A 20357-nucleotide genomic window follows, 5' to 3' on the forward strand; every position below is an offset into this window, starting at 1 on the left:
ATCTGTGCTAGATAAAGAAAGGTCTGTTTTTACAACAGTATAGTGATTGTTTTTCCAATTCATTACCGTCTCAATTACCGCCAGAGAGACCCGAGGACCATGCGATAGATTTGGTGCCAGGCAGTAGCCCACCAAATAAGCCTCCGTACAGGGTTAGTGCGGCTCAACAGAAAGAGATAATGGGCCAAGTACAAGAGCTGTTAGAAAAGGGACTGATTCAGCCCAGTTCATCTCCATTCTATTCTCCAGTGTTGTTGGTGCAGAAAAAGGATGTCTCATGGCGTATGTGCATCGACTACCATGCACTGAACAAGAATACCATCAAGAATAGGTTCCCTATACCTAGAATTGATGATATTCTGGACAAATTAGAAGGAGCAGCTATGTTTAGCAGGATAGGTCTAAAGAGTGGGTACCATCAGATCTGCATTAGATCAAAGGATGTGCACAAGACTGCTTTTAGAACAACGTTTGGCCTTTACGAATTTTTAGTGATGCCCTTTGGTCTCACAAATGCTCCTGCTACGTTCAATAGGATGATGGACAGAATTTTCCGTCCACACCAGCAATTTGTTGGTACATTCTTTGATGACATGATAGTCTACTCAAAGAATGAAGAGGAGCATAGGCATCACTTGGCCATTGTGTTCAAAGAGCTACGCAGTCATAGGTTGCTCATCAATGCAAAGAAAAGTGAATTTTTTCTGGAAGAGATTCACTTTCTGGGACACATTGTCTCAAAAGATGGTGTCAGAATGGATCTGCAAAAGCTGAAGCGATCAAGTCATGGCCAGATTTGAAGACGGTGCACGATGTCCGAAGTTTCTTGGGACTATGCTCCTATTACAGAAGGTTTATCCGAAATTTCGCTGAGATTGCTTCACCTTTACATGCTCTTCAAAAGAAGGCAGTCACCTTTAGATGGACACAGAAAGAGATTTCAGCTTTTAATCTCTTAAAGGAAAAGATGACTTCAGATCCAGTCATTGTGTTGCCAGATCTTAGGAAGTCATTTGTGGTCCAGTGTGACGCCTGTGGTAGTAGCATTGGTGCAGTGCTAATGCAAGATGGCAGGGTAGTAGCCTATGAGAGCAGAATTTTGCAAGGGCCAGAGATGACCATGCAGGTCTATGAGAAAGAGTTACTGGCTATGATTCATGCGCTCTTAAGTTGGAAACACTACCTGCTAGGTGCAGATTTCGTTGTCCAAACGGACCATCAGACCTTGCTATACTTTTTGACACAGACAAAGTTATCTGAGAAGCATATGCGATGGGCAAATATCTTGTCCATGTTCCACTTTCAGATTGTGCATGTGGAAGGCAAGAAGAATGTTGTGGCTCATGCCTTGTCAAGGAAGCCACAAATTTCAGCTGTGTCAATTCCTTATCATCATGAACTTGATGATATGAGGGAACAGTATGCAATGATGAAGATTTTGCAAGGGTCTTCGAGCAGCTAATGGATGGACAGCGTCATGAACACTATCTTCTTAAAGATGGGTTCATGATGATGCATGGCAGATTGTGTGTCACAAAGCCATTGCGACGCAAAGTTATGGAAGAGAGTCATGTCCCACCGTATGCAGGGCATCGTGGTATCGATGCTACAGTTAAAGCGGTTGAGACATTCTTCTATTGGCCTACATTGAGAAGATATGTGGATGCCTTTGTGCGAGAATGCCTAATTTTCCAGAAGGTCAAGTTTGTCAGGCAAAAGGCACCAGGGTTATTGCAACCACTACCTATTCCAGATAAACCATGGGAAAGTATTGCTATGGATTTTATCTTTGATCTTCCGAGAACGCAGACAGGAAATGATGGTATTTGGACCATCATTTGCAGATTCAGCAAGCAGGCTCATTTTATTCCTGTCAGGAAGAAGATAAAGCCAGATCAAATGGCACGCTTGTTTATGAGCAATATTTTCAAGTATCATGGCATGCCACAGTCGATTGTTAGCGACCGTGATCCACGCATGACAAGTTTGTTCTGGAGAGGCTTGTTTGAGAATATGGGCACAACGCTCAAATTCTCTTCGTCATTTCATCCTCAAACAGATTGGCAGTCAGAAGAGGCAAATTCTACTGTCCTAGATCTGCTGAAGTGTTATGTGTCAGAGCATAAAGGAAAATGGGAGCAATATTTGCCATTGGTGGAGTATGCATACAATAATACAGTGCATTCATCAATTGGCAAGGCACCTTTTGAGATAGTTGAAGGTGGCAAGAAAGTTCCTCCCATACTGCATACAAAGGACAAGATATTTGAAGCAGATAAGTATGTTCAGGACATGGATGAAATGTACAAGAAGGTCAAAGTGGCCTTAGAAAAGACTCAAGCAAAGCAAAAGAAAGCAGCTAATCGTCACCGTCGTGAAGTGGTATTTTCACTTGGTGATTGGGTGCTTCTACGCTTTGAAAAGGCAAGGTTAAAGAAGATGAAGGGCAAGGAAAGACTGTTTCCAAAGCTCAGCATGCGTTACTATGGGCCTTTTCAAGTGTGCGACATAATCAGTGATGTTGCATATAGGCTGAAATTGCCTGACAGTTGGAAGATTCACAATGCGTTTCATGTGAGTCTTCTCAGACCCTATGTGGGTGATGTGCCAGAGGATATGCTAGCTGAAGATCAGCCAGAAGTCGAGGAACTTGACGAGATCTTGGTCCCGGAACAGATTTTGGCACACAAAGAAAGAAAAGTGAAAGGCAAGGTTGCTAGGCGTTACTTGGTAAAGTTCAGAAACTATCCACCAATGGATGCTAAGTGGATGGAAGAAGGTGAACTTCAGAGTCACCAACTGTGTTATCACTTTACCTTGAAGCCTTCGATTTGCAACCTACCTTGACCCCTTGAGTTTCAAAGCTACATGGATTGTCAGTGTGACAATGGCTTCTGAAACAAATCATGTACATGGTATCTAAAGTGAGCTCAAATCAAGTACATGTTACATCAATGTTAGAGCTGTACAGATTGTCAGTTTGGCAATTACTTATATGGAATGTCCAAAACTTTGGTTAGTGCTATAGAAGTGAGTATTTCTTGTCAATTTGTCAAGGATACAGTAATTGCTTCTATTAAAGGGTACATGTGTAGCTGCATTCTTAAACTGTCGGTTTGGGTATGCTCGAAAGTGTTACTGGGCCCAACGTGTACTATAAGACAGTGGCAAAATGTGTAGCTACCATTTTGTCATTGGAAAGTTAGTGACTCAAAGCAATGGTAGAGTGCAAAGCTACCACTATGTCATTGGGACAGGGGTCACACGCAGGCAATACATGTGTCGACAAGGTGTTGAATACACCAGAGTTGACAATAAGCATGTATGTGTTGTACATGTGTCGACAGGTGTTGAATACATCAGTGTTGACTGTGAGCATGTACGACAAACGAGGACGTTTGAGATTTCAAGAGGGGGGTATGTCACCAGCGTGTGACTACTATCTATCCTTTTTGTTGATTTCTTTCTTATTATTTATTTACTTTCACTTTTTGGAAACACCCCTTGGGAAATCTAACTGCCCTGCATTGCATAGCTAGTGTGGAACTGTCCAGAGGGAGTCCAGGCCTGAGGGCAAGAGAGCACTAAGGTTGGACAAGGACTATGGTTAGCCAAAGTGGGGTCTTTGACTAGCCAAAGTGGAATCCTTTGCTACAGAGGCTACATTTCAGTTCTGGGTGTGGCCGCAGTGTACAAAGGGGGTCAGATGACCTAGAAAGATACAATGGCAGCATCTCCTAAAATTTAGGGAACTGCTATTTTGGGACCTAAAAATGTGTTTGCGTCATTACCTCCGGAATGACAAGGAGAACATTTTCTTACTCTGTGATGAAGTCAACTGGGCAACCGGTTGGGAGATTTTTAGGCGGCAACCCCGAAACGGGAAAATGCTTGTAAATGCGCCAAGTGGCACATTCTAGTGCACTTTCCTCATGCATGGAGAAGTGGCGTTGAATTTGAAGGGAAGAGAGGCTCATTTGCAGATTTGGTCATAGGTTAAGAGCTATGGAGTGCTTCCTTTCTCTCCTATGTACAGTGCGGTGTCAAGAGTGATGCCCTGCACGCTACGCACTGCCCTCTCTCTCCCCTATGGCATTATGTTATGCCCCTCTAGTGGGCTTTTCAATTGACAATTGTACAGTTGTGTGGGTTCATGCGCGATTGCCGAGGCAAGAGCCTCTTGCACAGTTACTGGATTAGCTAGCGGCTAATCCCCCGCATGTACAGGTGAATTCGGAGAGGTTTCACGCCAGAAATCTTGTCCGATTCAAAGGGCAAGTAGCCCTACAGGTGCGGGAGCTCGAGGACTTGCTACGGATGCGACCGGCACGCGAAACGGAGCCCGAAACAGTAAATTACAGCCTGCTGTGTATTTTTGCAGGTTTAGGGTTTCGGCCCTAAACGGTCCCTAATACCCCCAAGAGGTTCGGGGACACGAGGGGACCGCTGTACAGGTGATCTGGTGCATTTTTGGGGCTGAAAACAGAGAATTCAGCGTGCTGCAGATTCTCGCCAGGTTTTGCAAAGTGCCCGTATGCGTCGGGAAAGTTATTCAATGCATGGGAATACTGACTGTGAAGGGTCCTAGTACAGTTATGCTGCCGAAATCGGGCCGGAACAATTGAAATTCAGCCAAGTTTGTGCGGGGCAGCTTGTAGGGAACCACAACGTTTATTTCCTCTTTTAAACAATAAAGAAATACCGAAAGGGGCGCCTAAGTTAGGGGCCAATCTGGTGTCGGTCTTCTCATACAGGTGCATTCTAGCAGCCTGTATCCATTTCCCCTTTGTTGTGTCTTGAAAGTACAGGTAAAGTGGGCGACAAATTAAATGGGTGAAAGCAAATAAGGTTTAAGTCTAAAGTCTACCGCCCTTTTTGAAAGTACAGGCCGGTTTCACCCTCCCCCGTGGTAGCTGTCCAGGTGAGGATGGGTTGACTCCCAACTTTTTCTTGGAGTACTGCGACCTGCTTGGCCCAGATCTTTGTAGTGCTTTTCAGTACATTTTGCACACAGGAGTGATGTCTGACAGCATGAGTGAGGGCCTGATCTACCTCATTCCCAAGGAGGGTGGCTCCTTGGATGAGATTCGACAGTGGCGCCCCATCACCATCCTCAACTTAGCCTACAAAATTCTTGCCAAGGCCCTGAGTTTGAGGATTAAGCCACTTCTAGAGAGCCTTATACATGGGACTCAGACAGGTTTTGTCAAGGAACGCAGTATCCTTGACAACATCTTTACTTTCTGGGAGGCTTCTGCCCTGGCACGGCTCCGTGGTGAGGACCTTGTGATTCTTCTTCTCGATTTTGAGAAGGCATACGACAGAGTTGACTGGGACTTTCTAGAGGGCACTCTACGCAGGATGGGCTTCTCAGATGCTTGGATCAAAGGGGTGTCAGCTTTGTACAGACAGGCTCGCAGTCAGGTGCTTTTGGCAAGAGGTAGAGGTGAGCGCTTCATGCTTACACGCTCGGTCAGACAGGGCTGTCCTCTTGCCCCCTTTCTCTTTCTGTTCTATGCGGAGGTGATGAGCATATTTTTGGTGTCACAGCAGGTTGGTCTACGAGGCTTAGCACTCCCTATTCAGGGAGATGAGCTACTGGACGCTGAGTTTGCCGATGACTCAGCCTTATACTTAGATGGCCAGGAGGCCAATCTTCACAGATGTGAGAAGGCTTTGGAGACCTTCTGTTGTGCATCGGGCGCTCTGATCAACTGGAGAAAGACAGTGGCTTTCTTGGTTGGTAGTGCTCCTGTGCCAGATTGGATGCCATGAGAGGGTTTCAGGTGGATTCCCCCAGGGACTGCAGTTCGGTACTTGGGTTGTCAGGTTGGTTTGGACTTGTCTCCAGAGCAGCAGATTGCTCCTCTTCTCCTGTCCATCAGGAGAAAGCTGTTACATTGGAGCTCAGCACGACTTTCTCTGGCTGGTAGAGTAGTAGTTGCCAACCAGGTGCTGTTGGCGACTATGTGGTACATCACTTCTTGCTGGATCTTCTCGAGTTCTTGTATCAGCCAGGTAGAGAGGCTGATCAGGAACTTCCTTTGGTCAGGACATGACACTCAGATAGCCCGAGCCAAGGTGGCTTGGCCGGTCATCACGCTTCCTTGTTCTCAGGGAGGGCTTGGGATCATTGATCCAGCACAGCAAAGCAGAGCCCTTCTTAGGAAGTTCATAGTCAGAGGACTTCTTCCAGGTTAGGAGCCCTAGAAGGAGTTCTTGCTGCAGAGGCTTCGTGCCAGGGTGCCTCAGTCAGGAGGCCCTTGGCAACCTTCTACGAGATGGATCTTTACAGAGATGCGCCGAGTTGGTTTGAGCAGGAAACTGGAGGACCGCTTCGCTATGAGTTTGCTTCGATCTTTGGAGCTCTTACGGCATGGCCTGGAGCAGAGACAGCCGACGTGCACGGAGGAGCGCCTACGGCAGCCCCTCGTCTGGAACCCCATGGTTAGCACTCAGAGAGGCCACTTGGTTGGTAGTCGGCCTCATGTTTCCTGGGGTCCCATGGCAGCAGGTCCAGCGCGCTCTCTAGGTGACTGGCTAGAGTTCACAGGTTTGTCAGAGGAGGTGCAGGGTTTCCAGCTACAGGGCATGAGAGGGGTGCAGAGCATGTGTCAAGACATCTCAGAGTCAGTTCCAGTTGAGTGGCTCACGCCTCTCGAGCCAGTAGCACCCCGGTGGATGGGAGCCTTCACACGACTGGAGGTTCTCATTTCAGTCAGGGCCTGCTCAGAGACTGTCCCAACCCTGTTCTTCGAGCTTCAGGGTGGGGGACGACTACAGCGAGTTGCAATAGAGGCCCCGCAGGTAGCAGAGTGCTGTTTCCAGAGGATCCGAGTTGTGGGCATCTATGGGAGGACTTGCGTCATAGACCCTGACCCAGTAGCTCTTGAGACTGGACACTGGAGGCTATGGGCTTGGGAGTGTTGTCCACTGGCACGAGTATAGTGGGATCCTGGTGAGTGGCTATGGAGGGACCCCTTCTCTTCTGCAGACCACCTAGGAGTCCCCTTCTTTCAGTACACTGTTCGGCTTGGACGTCATATACTTGCAGCACAGAGAGAGGCCCGCCCCGCTGCAGCACGTCATTGGCAGGAGGAGGGCCTCACAGTCGAGTTCTTGGCAGCCTTTTGGGAGACGCTGTGGGACTCCAGACAGCCGAGGCGCGTCACCTTGTTTCAGTGGCTGGTTGCACACAGAGCTACAGCAGTAGGGAGCTGGCTAGTGCATAGTGGTCTCTCGGCCACATGTGCAGCCTGTGACCAGTTGGTGGAGAGTCAGCGTCACTGTCTTTGGGACTGTCCCTCGGCCCAGCAGGTGTGGCTACAAGTTCTTCGATTGATGCCTACTCTCTCCACGGCTAGACAGTACACTTGGGGGGCAGCGGCTTGGCCCACTCTCACGGGCCCGGCACTTCAGTTTGAGCTATCTTCCACGAGCAGGATGATAGTGATACAGGGGGGGCGACCTACACTCCAGCTTGCTACAGAGCTTACTCCACAGGAGTGGTGCAGTGAGAGAGAGGAGTGTTGGGAGCTCATCAGTGGCCTGACACTTTGGTTCATCTGGCGGGCCTGCTGTTTCCGCATCTTTGAGGCTCGCTCTCTGCCACCAGCAGAGACTGTTCGTGACTTTTGGCTAGAGCTGATCCATACTCTCAAAGGATAGCTTGAGGGACTACAGGGCAGCTCCGACCGCATGCGGGAGCGCCGCGAGGCTTTCCTTCGACTCTGGCGCCCTGGGCCTTTCTACACCACTGTCTTGGGTGTGCTCAGATGGCACTACCGTCCACCTGTGTGGCTCTTCCCTCCTCCCATCTCTTGATTTAGCCTCATTGTATATATGTTTCTCCCCATCATGTTTGTTGTAGCCCTCTCTTGCAGAGGTGGTTGTAGCCCTATGGGCAGTTTTCATTAACTAATAGAAGGATCTCTTTCTCGGAAAAAAAAAAAAACATATAGTCACCGATGAATACTTCCCCGCAAATAACCATCCCGGTTTGTGCCATGAGCTGTTCAACGATTCCCACATCTCTCCTCACGCAAATAACCTAAAGAGGTTGAGGCCATGTAGCGGTCTTTTACAACCAAACGCTCCTTAGACTGCAACCTTCGTCGCTTGGAGGTGCTGAGAGTCACTATTGCTTGGACTATTTCTTTCTCGATGGGCTGTTGCTAAATGAACTATTTGCTTATTTTTTTGACTAATTTCTATTTATTGAAATTATGATATTTATATGTGTACACTTGAACTATAAAAGTTGGGAACTGTAGATCTACTGGAATTGAATAAAGTCATCAGGAACGGACAACTCCGATGTGTCATGTCATGCGTGACATTAAGCATCGTGAAGGAGTTGTTCCGTAAGTTTTGTGAGAGAGACCGGAAAATGGGTATTCCCGAGGCGTCACATGATGGGTGATGAGAGCATCGGATAGGGAATATTCCATTGGTCTCGTTGAAAATCCGAATTGGGTAAAGGAATACGCGTAAAGACGCAGGCACAAGAATAAAACTGGGTTCTGAACAGCTTTTTCTAAAAGCGGGATATTTTTAAGTGCTTTCCGAGAAAGCAGATGCTTTCCCGCGAGAAATCTATGTTTGCATTGCGTTTGTGCATGAGGTTGCACTAGGAATGCCCGGAAAGTGCTATGTAAGCATCAGCTTTTAGCTCACAAAGTTTTATTGAGTTTTAAAACAAGTTCACATTACTATTTTAAAGTGACTGGCTGCCCACTTAATACTGGCTGCCCACTTGAAGACAAAAAAAAGAAGCGTTCCTCTTCTTGGTTGAAATCGCAAGCGATTTTCTCTCTCTCTCTCTCTCTCTCTCTCTCTCTCTCTCTCTCTCTCTCTCTCTCTCTCTCTCTCTCTCTCTCTCTCTCTCTCTCTATCTATATATATATATATATATATATATATATATATATATATATATATATGTTTGAGCGCCTCCACTGTCCTGCTACTGCAGCTATTCATGTTGCCCGTTGGAGCCTATATAAGCAGCCATAGCATTCACTCTTCACCCAGAATTGCCAACGCTGCTTGAAGGAGACTTTGCTTCCGGGAATACGCTATTGATCGCGGACATCGGAGTACGGAGGTCGTTTTTTCGTACTTGGAGCGACAAGTAAATCTTCTACAAGTTGTTGCTTTTGTGTTTGTGCTTTTTGCAGATACTCCATCGCAGAGGAGTGAAGAGGCTTCAACCTACATTCGGGGATTCCGTTTCCGGAAACACAATCCGGAACGGTCTACGGAGTTTTTGCACCGAGTACAGACGGAAAAGAAATTAAGAGCTTGTTTCTTGGAATTTTTCTCACGGGAAGGAAACGACCATTGAATCTGAGATTTAGAACGCAGGGGTCTCTCCGGTTCTTGTGCTTATAAAAAGATTCTCCCACAATAAAGATTCTCTTTAAGGGGGGGACCATTTTCTAATCCCCAGTAGTGTGTCGATCTTCTCCCTCGTCAAGTTTGGTTGAAAGTCTATTTATTTTTAGCTTATTGACTATTCGCATGCGCTCCCGTTTGTAGCAGTGGTATTAGAGCTCGATTGACTCACTTTTTCTGCAAAGGAGGACGATTTCGGGAAGGAACAGGAAGAACCATGACCAGCCACTAGAGAATCGTTGAAGACAAACTTCAGCAAGTACGAGTTCAACTCGCGGAATTGCAGCATCTTCTCATGCTGTGGGCTATCCAAAAGGTTTTGGACATAATTAAGTAGCCACAAGGAACCAATGCCGACGGGCGTTAGGAAAATCCTGCCGATGGTAACAATCCGCAAGATGAAAACGCGGAAAGAGGTGCCAAAGCGCACAAGGGATCTGCAAATTGGAACAAACGGTCTTCCAAGAGTAAGAACCAGGAAAAAGAACTCTCGACTGAATGAAAGCAAGGATGTCTCTATCTCTTCTCCATCATACTCTCCTGATTATACCACTATTCCCACTTCTCATAGTATGTAAGCCTTCTTCCAAGAAGAGAACACCTACTACTTCTTTACGTAATACTTAAGAGAAGCCCAAATTCAAGAAGAATAACCGCAAGTGTCACCACAAGATGCGGGTTTTCAAATCCAGCAACAAGGATATCAAGCTTGACAGTTACACAGGACAGAGAGACATCTCCAAGACACTATCTTTTATCAGACAGTTTGAAGTTTCTTTTGCCAACTAAATTACCGAAACATCCAAGTTGCGTCATGTTGGGATGTATCTCAAGAAGACGGCAAGAAAATGGTGGTTAGCCAAGATTCTGGAAGGTACACAAGGTAGAACGTGGACTCAGTTCAAATGTGAATTTTATGAACAAGTCCATCTGCCCGACTTCGAGAAGGACATTCGGAAGGAATGGGAGTGGCTCGCCTAGAAGGAACATGAGAAGTCACCGCCTATGTTGACAAGTACGAGTATAACAATGCCGTACATTCGTCTATGGAGAAGGCACCCTTTGAGATTCTTTATGTGGTAAGGCTTTTCTTCCATTGATCCTTTCAACTAAGGATAAGATATTTGCAACGGATGAATTTGTCCGAGATATGGACACTGCCTACGGGCAAGTTAAGAGAGCAATATTGTGCTCTCAAGAAAAACATAAGAAAGTTGCGGGCAAGCATAGAAGGAATTTGGGCTTAACAGTCGGTCAATTGGTCTTACTCAAGTTTGAGAAGGCAAGACTAAAGAAACAAGCGATTCATAAAGGGAAAGTGGTAAAACTTACCAATCATTATCATGGGCCATTTAAGATAATTGACTAAGTGAACGATGTGACATTCCAATTAGAGCTACCGCCTAATTGGAGGATTCATAATGCTTTCCATGTTAATTTACTCCACCTCCAAGTAAGCCTATTGCTAAGGGACCTCCCGAGGTTGAGGAAATGGAAGAAATACTCCAACTTGAGAAGACCATTCATCATCAAGAGCGGCTAGTAAAGTCCGAAAAGATCTACTTTAGAATTATTCTACTTAAGACGCTCATTGGATGACCGAGCAAGAATTAGCATCTTAAAACGTTTGCAGTATCAGGAGATTCTATTGACAATGCCGCGAAAGTATGTCGCGAAGCTCGTCGAGAAGAAATTGTAAGTACTTTGTAGAATTTAAAACTGCCATTGTACTCTGTTTGTTCTTGGTAGGACCGGTATGCTTTCAGAAAAGCACACGACTGAGCTTTGATACCACTGTAAGGGGATAGCACCGTGTGCCAACGGAAAAGAACAACTGAACAGACTTTAAATGCTTCAAAAGAACTGAACCAAAAGAGAAACATGACACACGATACACAAAGTGACGGAGTTCCACCCGAAGAGAGAACTGGCCCCAAATGATGGCGCCCCTTTCGGTATTTCTTTATATTGCTTCAACACGGTACAACACTTGGGGCTCTGCTCTGCATTTGCACACGATAGAATGCAAGAGAGAGAGAGAGAGAGAGAGAGAGAGAGAGAGAGAGAGAGAGAGAGAGCCTACAGTTCGTATTTAAAGGCCCTTGGCCTACCAAAAGCGTTTTACATGAAAAGCATCAGATCCTGGTCCCAAAAGCTAGCCCCTTCAAGGGCTGCATATACAACAACGCCACGTCATCAACTTCCGCGATTTGCAGGTAGATTCGTACAACAGCGTTACGTCAGCAACCAGCTCGTTTTGCGGGCGTTTGTACAGCTGCCACTTGAGCATCATTTACGCAATGTATGTGCTTGCTTTATTTTTGTTAAGTTGGGCCCCATCAAACGGGGTCCCCATAAGTTGGGAGGTCTTAGGATTAAAATCCTAACCCTCTTGTTATTTGCTTTTGGGCCCCATTGGTAAGGCTTTAGACGTTGGTAAGAAGTTCTTCTTCTTTTGCCTGTGTTAGGGTTTAGGCCCCTCGGCCGGGATTTGCAAGTTGGCTAGGGTTAAGGCTAGGGTGCCCATCAGAGTCAATCTTCAGTGACATTGACACGTCGGCACTTTGTGACAGTTTGCTACTACTGGTTGGCATTATCCACCACCCACATTTCTTTCCTTGCTTATCATCACCCTGAGGTTTTCGGTTCTTTGGGTTTTCTTTTTGGGTTTCTCTATCCTCCAGTGATATGACGCCGTCATTTGTTCTCTCCAAGGATCTGGAACTGAAGATTGGCGATCCAATTGAGATTCTCTCTGAGAGGCGTCGTTAGTTGCCTTGTCGGATGCACCTCGGAAGTGGCTGAAGTGCAGCCTAGCTGCCTCGGATGAAGGCACAGTGAGGACATCAACCTCCTGCTTTCATTGCTATTTCCTCATCTCAGGATCTCCCCTTTAGGGCCGTCAGTGTCACAAGACGGGCACCACATGCCAATAGAAAAGATCAGATTGAACAGACTTTTAGCACTTCAATAACAACTGAACTGAGAGAGAGAGAGAGAGAGAGAGAGAGAGAGAGAGAGAGAGAGAGAGAGAGAGAGAGAGAGAGAGAGAGAGAGAGAGAGAGAGAGAGAGGCACGACATGCAACACGGAGTGGCGAAATTCCACCCCAGAGAGTATTGGCCCCAAACCTTGGCAGCCCTTTCGGTATTTCTTTATATATTAACAACTGAGTACAAGCCAGTACTCCATCCTCTGCATCTTCATCCAGAAGCATGTGTCAGAGAATGAGCCCATGGCCTCATATTTAAAGGCCCTAGGCCCCAAAAGCAGTTTACATGAAAAGCCTTCAAACTCAAAAGCATTTGGTCCAAAAGCAATGCCCAAAAGCTGTTAGCGTGATTTACGAAAATCCGTACACTTGCCACGTCAGCAACCCAAATCGCTGAAATCCGTACAGGTTGCCACGTTAGCAGTTCAATGCAATTTCCAAGCTGTCCGTACAGTTGCCACGTCAGCATATCAGTGTAAAATGCAGGATTCCATACGGCTTTGCCACGTTAGTAGGCCAACGTAAGATCCTTCTATTGCATCTGCTTCTTCTAGGGTTTAGGCCCCTCGGCCGGTAGCTTTGTTCTTCGATGACTTGACACGTCAGCAGTTTGTGACATCCCCCCTTCTTGAAAGAGAGTAGTCATCTGCGATTATAGCATAGATGCAAAATAACTCAAGTTAGCTCAAAAAATTCTGAGGGACAATCAGTTTGCTTTTTTTTTTGTTAAGAAGTTGGCTTCTCCTTTCGGCTCTTTTGATCAAGGAGTTGGCTTCTCCTTTCGTCTAGATCGGAACTCTTGATATCCATCATAGCTAGACCGCACTGATCGTCCACGGGTGTCTTGATGCACTAAATTACATACTTAGGCAATCTCATCCAGTTAGGAATATTCAGTAGTTGGCACATCACAATGCAACACAAATGCTCACATGTGTAACAAACTGCTGACGTGTCAAAGCCTAAAGAATGGAGCCAACTTACAGATGATGTGGCTGCTCGAGAGCAAAAACCCGAACCCTAATTTCTGCCAGAAACCCTAACCGTTGAAACCCTAATTTTAAAAACCCTAACCCTAAAACCTGCAAGCCCTAATTCTGGAAACCCTAACCCTAAAACCTGCAAACCCTAATTCTAGAAACCCTAAGAAGAACAAGCAACAGAAGAAGAAGTCCTACCAACTTATGGGGACCCCGTCCGATGGGGCCCCAAGTGACATAAAGACATTAAAAATAAAGCAAAACACACTCAAAAGACTTTGGACATCAAAATATGATGATGTGGCACCTGTATGGACGTCCCGGAATTCGCGGCGGATTTTTAGGGAAATCCCAAAATTTTAGGAAAGTGATTTTTTGGGGTCAGCTTTTCATACCCAAGGCACTCTCTGGCACTTTTTAGCGCACAGATTGCAGAGCAAGTGCTTCTCGGTTGTTGTACTTTGTGAATCGGCAGTAATATAAAGAAATACCGAAAGGGGCGCCAAGGTTTGGGCCCAATACTCTCTGGGGTGGAATTCCGCCACTCCATGTCGCGTGTCGTCTCTCTCTCTCTTTCAGTTCAGTTGTTATTGAAGTGCTAAAAGTTGGTTCAGTCTATTCTTTTCTATTGGCACGTGGTGCCCGCCTTGTGATATATGCATGTTACAAGACACAACAAACAGCACCGCTGAGCATTCCTCGAGACAAACAGTCTTTGGTATGAAGCTACTCAATGACTACCTCATCACTCCCCCCGCAAATAACCTAAAAATGTTCGGGCCATGAGCTTAGAGGACTGTACAACCAAACGCTCCCAGACCATAGTCTGTGTCGCTTGGAGGTTCAAGCATACAACCAAACGCTCCCTAGACATCGGCATGCGTCGTTCAGAGGCTTTCTAGCATACAACAGAACTCTCCCCAGACATCGGCATGCATCATTCTGAGGTTTTCAAGCATACAACAGAACGCTCCCCAGACATCCCGTCTTCGTCGTTCCGAGGTTCCAAACAAAACCAAAACAGTATTTCTGACTTCTCCACCCGGGAGTACAATCACCAATCAATGAAACCAATATTAAAACCAGAGTCAAACATTTCAAATCAGACACCAAAACAGGTTCAAAACAGATACCATCCATTTCAAACAAACTCCAAACAGAACTCAAACTTAAAAAGCAATCTCGACATCAATCGAGCTCAAAAAGTCGCCTGACTTTCCATCCTGAAACCTGCACCAAAAATTAGGGTTAGGTTCCTTCCATAAGGTCGTAGCCGACCACAACATGGGCCGTCAGCTCTTGGACAGACAGTATTCCTTTGGCGGCAATGATCGTCCGAAGACATAGCAATCACACCGGACCTCCGAGGTTATCAACTGTCACAAGACGGGCACCACGTGCCAATAGAAAAGAACAGATTGAACAAACTTTTAGCACTTTCATAACAACTGAACTGAGAGAGAGAGAGAGAGAGAGAGAGAGAGAGAGAGAGAGAGAGAGAGAGACGACACGTGACACCGAGTGGCGGAATTCCACCCCAGAGAGTATTGGCCCCAAACCTTGGCACCCCTTTTGGTATTTCTTTATATTTCAACAACTGAGTACAAGCCGGTACTCCATCCTCTGCACCTTCGTCCGGAAGCATGTGTCAAAGAATGAGCCCATGGCCTCATATTTGAAGGACCTAGGCCCCAAAAGCAGTTTACATGAAAAGCCTTCAAACTCAAAAGCATTTGGTCTAAAAGCAATGCCCAGAAGCTGTCAGCATGATTTACGAAAATCCGTACAATTGCCACGTCAGCAGCGCAAATCGTGGAAATTCGTACAGGCTGCCACGTCAGCAGGTCAGCGCAATTTCCGGGCTGTTCGTACAATTGCCACGTTAGTATGTCAGCGTAAAATGTGGGATTCCGTACGGCTCTACCACATCAGCAGGCCAGCGTAAGATCCTTGTGTTGCTTCAACTTCTTCTAGGGTTTAGGCCCCTCGGCCGGTAGTTCCGTTCTTCAGTGACTTTACACATCAGCAGTTTGTGACTGTCAGTCGTGCTCCTCTCACTTTTAGAGATAGATTCATTTCTTTATATGTGGTGTGAGGATTTTACTCCATCTGCTTTCGAGGATAGATGTCAAGTCTTGAAGCATCCAAATAAAAATTTCTTTTTAAGAGTTACTTGCATTGTTTTAAACTTTTAAGTGCCAACTATGGCAGTGGGTTCTATTTTTGGCATACCATTCATGCGTGTAGTATAGACATCTGTGCCATCAATTAAGGTGGCTACTAGATCCCATCACTTTTGAGTGGAAAGGGGTGCTACATTTCCAAAGGATCGTAGTTATAGGAAGACTGAAACTAGTGCCTTAGATGTCATGGGATGGGGCATCTGGTGAGGGATTTCCCTAGAGAGCGACGACAGAGATAGATTTGTCGCAAGAGGAATAGCCCTCACAGTTACAGCAGACCCAACAGAGTTTTGCTCAGCTGATAGAGATCAGAAGGGTCAGAGTCAGCAGCAGCAGAGTGCTAAGAAGCAGCACAGTGTGGATCAGACAAACGGATAGAGACGTGCAAGTAGAGAGGTGTGCAGCACTGCAGCCACCTCTATGCATAGCTTGCCAGCAAACTCTAGCGTGCAGCTCAGCAGCAAGCGTACTTATCTTCATCTTGTTGCACTCCTTACCATGGTTTATCTTTTATTCTTGGAGAGTGAAACACATTCAAGAACAATCTTCAGCATTTGCATTAGCATTCTCAACCGTCTTTGAACAAATCTTTAGCATTTGCCTTGGCATTCTCAACCTTCTTTGAACGAATCTTCAGCATTTGCATTGGCATTCTCAACCTTCTCTGAGCAATCTTTTGGAAGGCGTATGCTCTAGGGTAGTGGGGGCTAAGTACGACAACCATTCCAAAAGCCACCCATTTGGAACTCCTGGAATGTTTTATTCTTTCATTTTTTGAACTGAACAGCTTTTTTCCTGGTTCCTGGTATGCTAGATGTTGTGTTCACTATTCTGATATGATAGATAATTGAGCCTATTCTGAATTTCTGGGTTGCTATGAATACAGGTAATGAGCTATCTGGCCACGGAGTTGGCACAGCCATTTCAGCCAAGCAGTATGCTGCTGACGTTAAAGAACTTCGCAAGATTATTGAAGAAGTATACGCAGACGAGACTCTTCCGCAGCCCTTGTTAATAGCTCCTGATGGATTTTATGATGAGCAATGGACAATAGATTTCTTTGAGGCTTTTGAGAAGGATAGTCCTACTATTGATGTCTTAACCCTCCACCTCTACAGCCTTGGTCCAGGTACAATGTTTTGATTTTTTATTTCAGCAAATGTTTCCTTTTAAGCAATAGAGTTCTTATCACCACATTCACTCAAAATCTAACACTGTACGCTTTGGTTTGCAGGAGTGGATCCTGATCTGAAGCGAAAAATCCTCAACCTTTCTTATGTGTATAAGGAGGCTAAAATGTTTCAAAATGTCAAGCAAACCTTGCAAGAGCATGGTCCCTCAGTAGATGCATGGGTTGGTGAAGCAGGAGGAGCTTACAACAGCGGGCACCATCTTGTTACTGATGCTTTTGTTTCTGGCTTCTGGTAAAAATTTCAATTCGACATAACATTGAGCGTTCTCTGCAAATACTTGTCGTTTGTGTCTTGATCAATTTTGCATTCATAAGGTATTTAGATCAAATGGCCATGGCAGCAAGCTATGGGACAAAAGCATATTGTCGGCAATCCTTAGTCGGTGGCAATTACGGGCTTTTAAACACAACAACATTTGAGCCTAATCCAGACTATTATGGGTAAGCTTTTACTTGTTATTGCAATGGCCCCTTTGCAAAGGTTTTTTTGCAAAGATTTTCACTTTTCTTGTACTGTCCAGGGCACTTCTATGGCATAGGCTAATGGGTACGAAGGTGCTTAACACAAAAGTAATGGATTCACAGCTTTTGCGAGCCTACGCACATTGTGGAAAGGGAACTGTGAGTAAACTCAAACATTTTAGCTTTGTTTAACTGGATGTTGCAGAGTATAACAAACATCTTCAATGTCCAAACTCTTTAGCACTTGGATTGGAAGTTTTTATAAACATTACTTCAAAATTTTCCATCAGAGAATGAAACTATGCATGTGTCTGTGTGCGCCCGCCCATGCGTGAGAAGAGTGTGTGTGTGTGTGTGTGTGTGTGTGTGTGTGTGAGAGAGAGAGAGAGAGAGAGAGAGAGAGAGAGAGAGAGAGAGAGAGAGCATGGGCATAAAACGGGTGGCTTTGTCTTGTACATTATTGTAATCAATGGAATTTAGTTTCGTCAAAAACAGGTGCGTGCATGCGTGCATCGTGCGTGATGTATGTGGGCTATATGCATCTGCACATCTAGGAATATCTATATGTCTTTATTCAAGAACCTTTTTATATGAAAGCTATTCTTGAATCACCCTTTGCAGGAGGGAGTCACATTGTTACTACTAAATTTTTGCCCCAGCACAGTATATCAAGTGGATGTCTTAACTCAGAGTGCATCTGTATCAATGGATGCAAGAAAAACCGAAAGAATGGAATATCACCTAACACCAAAGGATGGGGACCTTACGAGTCAGATAGTTTTGTTAAATGGAGAACCTCTACAAGTGAACAAGCAAGGGGAGTTACCTTTGTTGAGACCCAAAGTGGTCGCGGACAGCGCGCCACTTTTAGTTGATCCCTTGTCTATTGCCTTTGTATCACTTCCCTACTTGCATGTGGCTGCCTGTAGCCTATCCCGATGGTAGATTTTCTTGAGAAAATTACCAAAATACCCCTGTATTTCCCCAAAGTATCCTTGTACAAATTTTGGACAGATTGCTCCAATTTTCACCGAGTTTATTCTTTTTTATGATAAGAGATCTATGTTTAAGTGTCTTCAACAAAAGTTTCACCAATAAGCTCACAATTAATGGCATTTTTGTCTCCAAACAATTAATGGTTTCATCCCAAGAGCCCACAATATAATTCTTGTTGTATAGTTTGCTAGGGAGAACCAATCTGCCTGTGAAAAATCTGAAAAACCAAACGTCTTAGACAGATGGCTCCATGATTGACAAAGGGGTATTAATGTTTGTAAAATTTATGGGCATTTTGGAATTTTCTGCAAAATATCAGAGGTGTTGTAAGGATTTTCGAAATTTGAAGATATTTTGGGTATTTCCATGAAGTACACGGGGTATTTTTGTAATCTTGTTATATCTCAAGGGTTTTTCCTCTATTGCTTTGTAATCCTCATTGATCTCAAAAGGTTTTTCACTAGGTTTTTTACTACCAGCTAGCTGTTGTGTAATGCCTATGGGTTTTGTTTCACCTTCGGGCCTCATGTAATACAAAGGGTGCAAGCCCTACTATTTATTTATTTTAAGAAAATAATGAATCTTAGTTTTAAAATCCCTTTAATATAGTCTGCAAGAATTCATAAGAAGCTCGTTTAAAAGCTCTATCGACTCAATGGATTGAATTGCATTCATTTGAGGTGCGAGGCTAGACAAGGCATCATTAGATGTAGCATTCATCTCCTCGCCTTTGTCAACTGATCTCACGTCCTCCATCTCCATAGAAACGACCTTTGATCAAAGGGCACATGTGTTTATGGTGGATAAGTTGCTCTTGGGGTGCATCATTAGATGTAGAATTTTCCTCCTCGCCTATATCAATCTCCTAAATTCATGTCCATCTGCATTTGCTCCGGGTACAACTTCCACAAGAAGTTTTGGACAGACTCTCACAAGAATTCCCACATTGTGACTTACCTCAACATCATGAGCTTCTGTGAGAGGGGCATTGCATACCTAGCTAGGTACAATTGGGGGCAGGGGACCGCCGGCCCGGTGGGGGGGCCAGTGGTCCCCTGCCCCCAATCGTACCTAGCTAGGTATGCAATGCCTCTCGAGTAGGAGTAGAAGCTCATGATGTTATGCATTGTATGAAAAACATTGAAAAAGACTCCATTTTCCTATATGAGAAAATTTCTAAATGTTCTTGTGTTCATCCTATTGGAAAGGGTCACAAACATAACAATGGACATTGATTACAACTTTGTTGACCTTGGGGCCTAGGGAATTCACTAGTAGTACTAGGGAGGCGTCACTTGGTTGCTCCAAAACTACCTTATTTATTGCTATATATGGGACTTTCCTTTGTAAAATCAACCTTTATGTTCAAACTCAACACCTCAAAAGCTTTGCTTATGATAGCGTCACTAAAAAATCACGCTCCTAGTAGTGATGTAAGTAAGTTGGGCCATCATTTAAGATTGTTGACAAGACTAGTTTTATCATTTCCATGCTCCATTTTGAGTATACATAATTCTTTATTTAAGGTCATTGTACTTTTCTCCTTTTTGCCCCAAATTTTTTTTCAAGGGCTTTCCATGCTTTGATAGTTCGCATACTTATCATGCAATGATGTTATGGTGATACCTAGTGTTCGGGAAAAGTGTGCCTCAGCTTAGCCTTGAGCCGGTTGCAAAATCAAAGTAGCTGGTTCAGGGGAGGGCAAGAAGGAGAAAATTCCGCTTAAAATACATGAAAAATAGTGTAATCTTGCAAAAATACTGGCTAGTATTGTAAAATTTCCAGTTTAGATCTCTCTTGGAGGGATTTTTGTATGTTTGTGAAAATGAATTTTCCCGAACACTGCTGACTGATACCTGGGGCTTGTTCATCCTTTTCTATCATAACCTGGTCATTAAACGAAAGAAGAGCTTTGAGGTGCTCACAATTCTTCAAGGCAATATTGCCCTAAAAAGGGCAAACTTGATTAGTTGAGACTTTCTTGCAGCCTCAAGCTTGTGGAAGATTATTACTTAGCCACAAACTCAAGAAGTTTTGAGGCTACAAGAAACCCTCCACTAATCAGGTTTGCTTGCGTTTTTGCTCACAAATCCCTGCTTTTGACCAACTTTGTAAAGCTTAGGCCTTCAACCATGGAATAACTTCCTTGATAGGATA

General features: G+C 44.8%; 1 protein-coding gene across 1 annotated transcript in view; it reads left to right on the plus strand.

Moving 5' to 3' along the window:
- Positions 1-18279, plus strand: part of LOC147442829 (heparanase-like protein 3) — a 77096-nt gene extending 58817 nt beyond the window's left edge. The window contains exons 5-9 of the mRNA XM_086528847.1: positions 16437-16679; positions 16785-16974; positions 17058-17183; positions 17264-17363; positions 17826-18279. Coding sequence (XP_086384973.1) covers positions 16437-16679; positions 16785-16974; positions 17058-17183; positions 17264-17363; positions 17826-18149 — 983 coding nt within the window. The 3' untranslated portion in view covers positions 18150-18279. The remainder of the gene's footprint in view (positions 1-16436; positions 16680-16784; positions 16975-17057; positions 17184-17263; positions 17364-17825) is intronic.
- Positions 18280-20357: the final 2078 nt, after the last annotated feature.

Source organism: Adiantum capillus-veneris, chromosome 14 (genome assembly GCF_014529385.1).
Source record: "Adiantum capillus-veneris isolate H3 chromosome 14, ASM1452938v2, whole genome shotgun sequence".
Lineage (NCBI taxonomy): Eukaryota > Viridiplantae > Streptophyta > Polypodiopsida > Polypodiales > Pteridaceae > Adiantum > Adiantum capillus-veneris.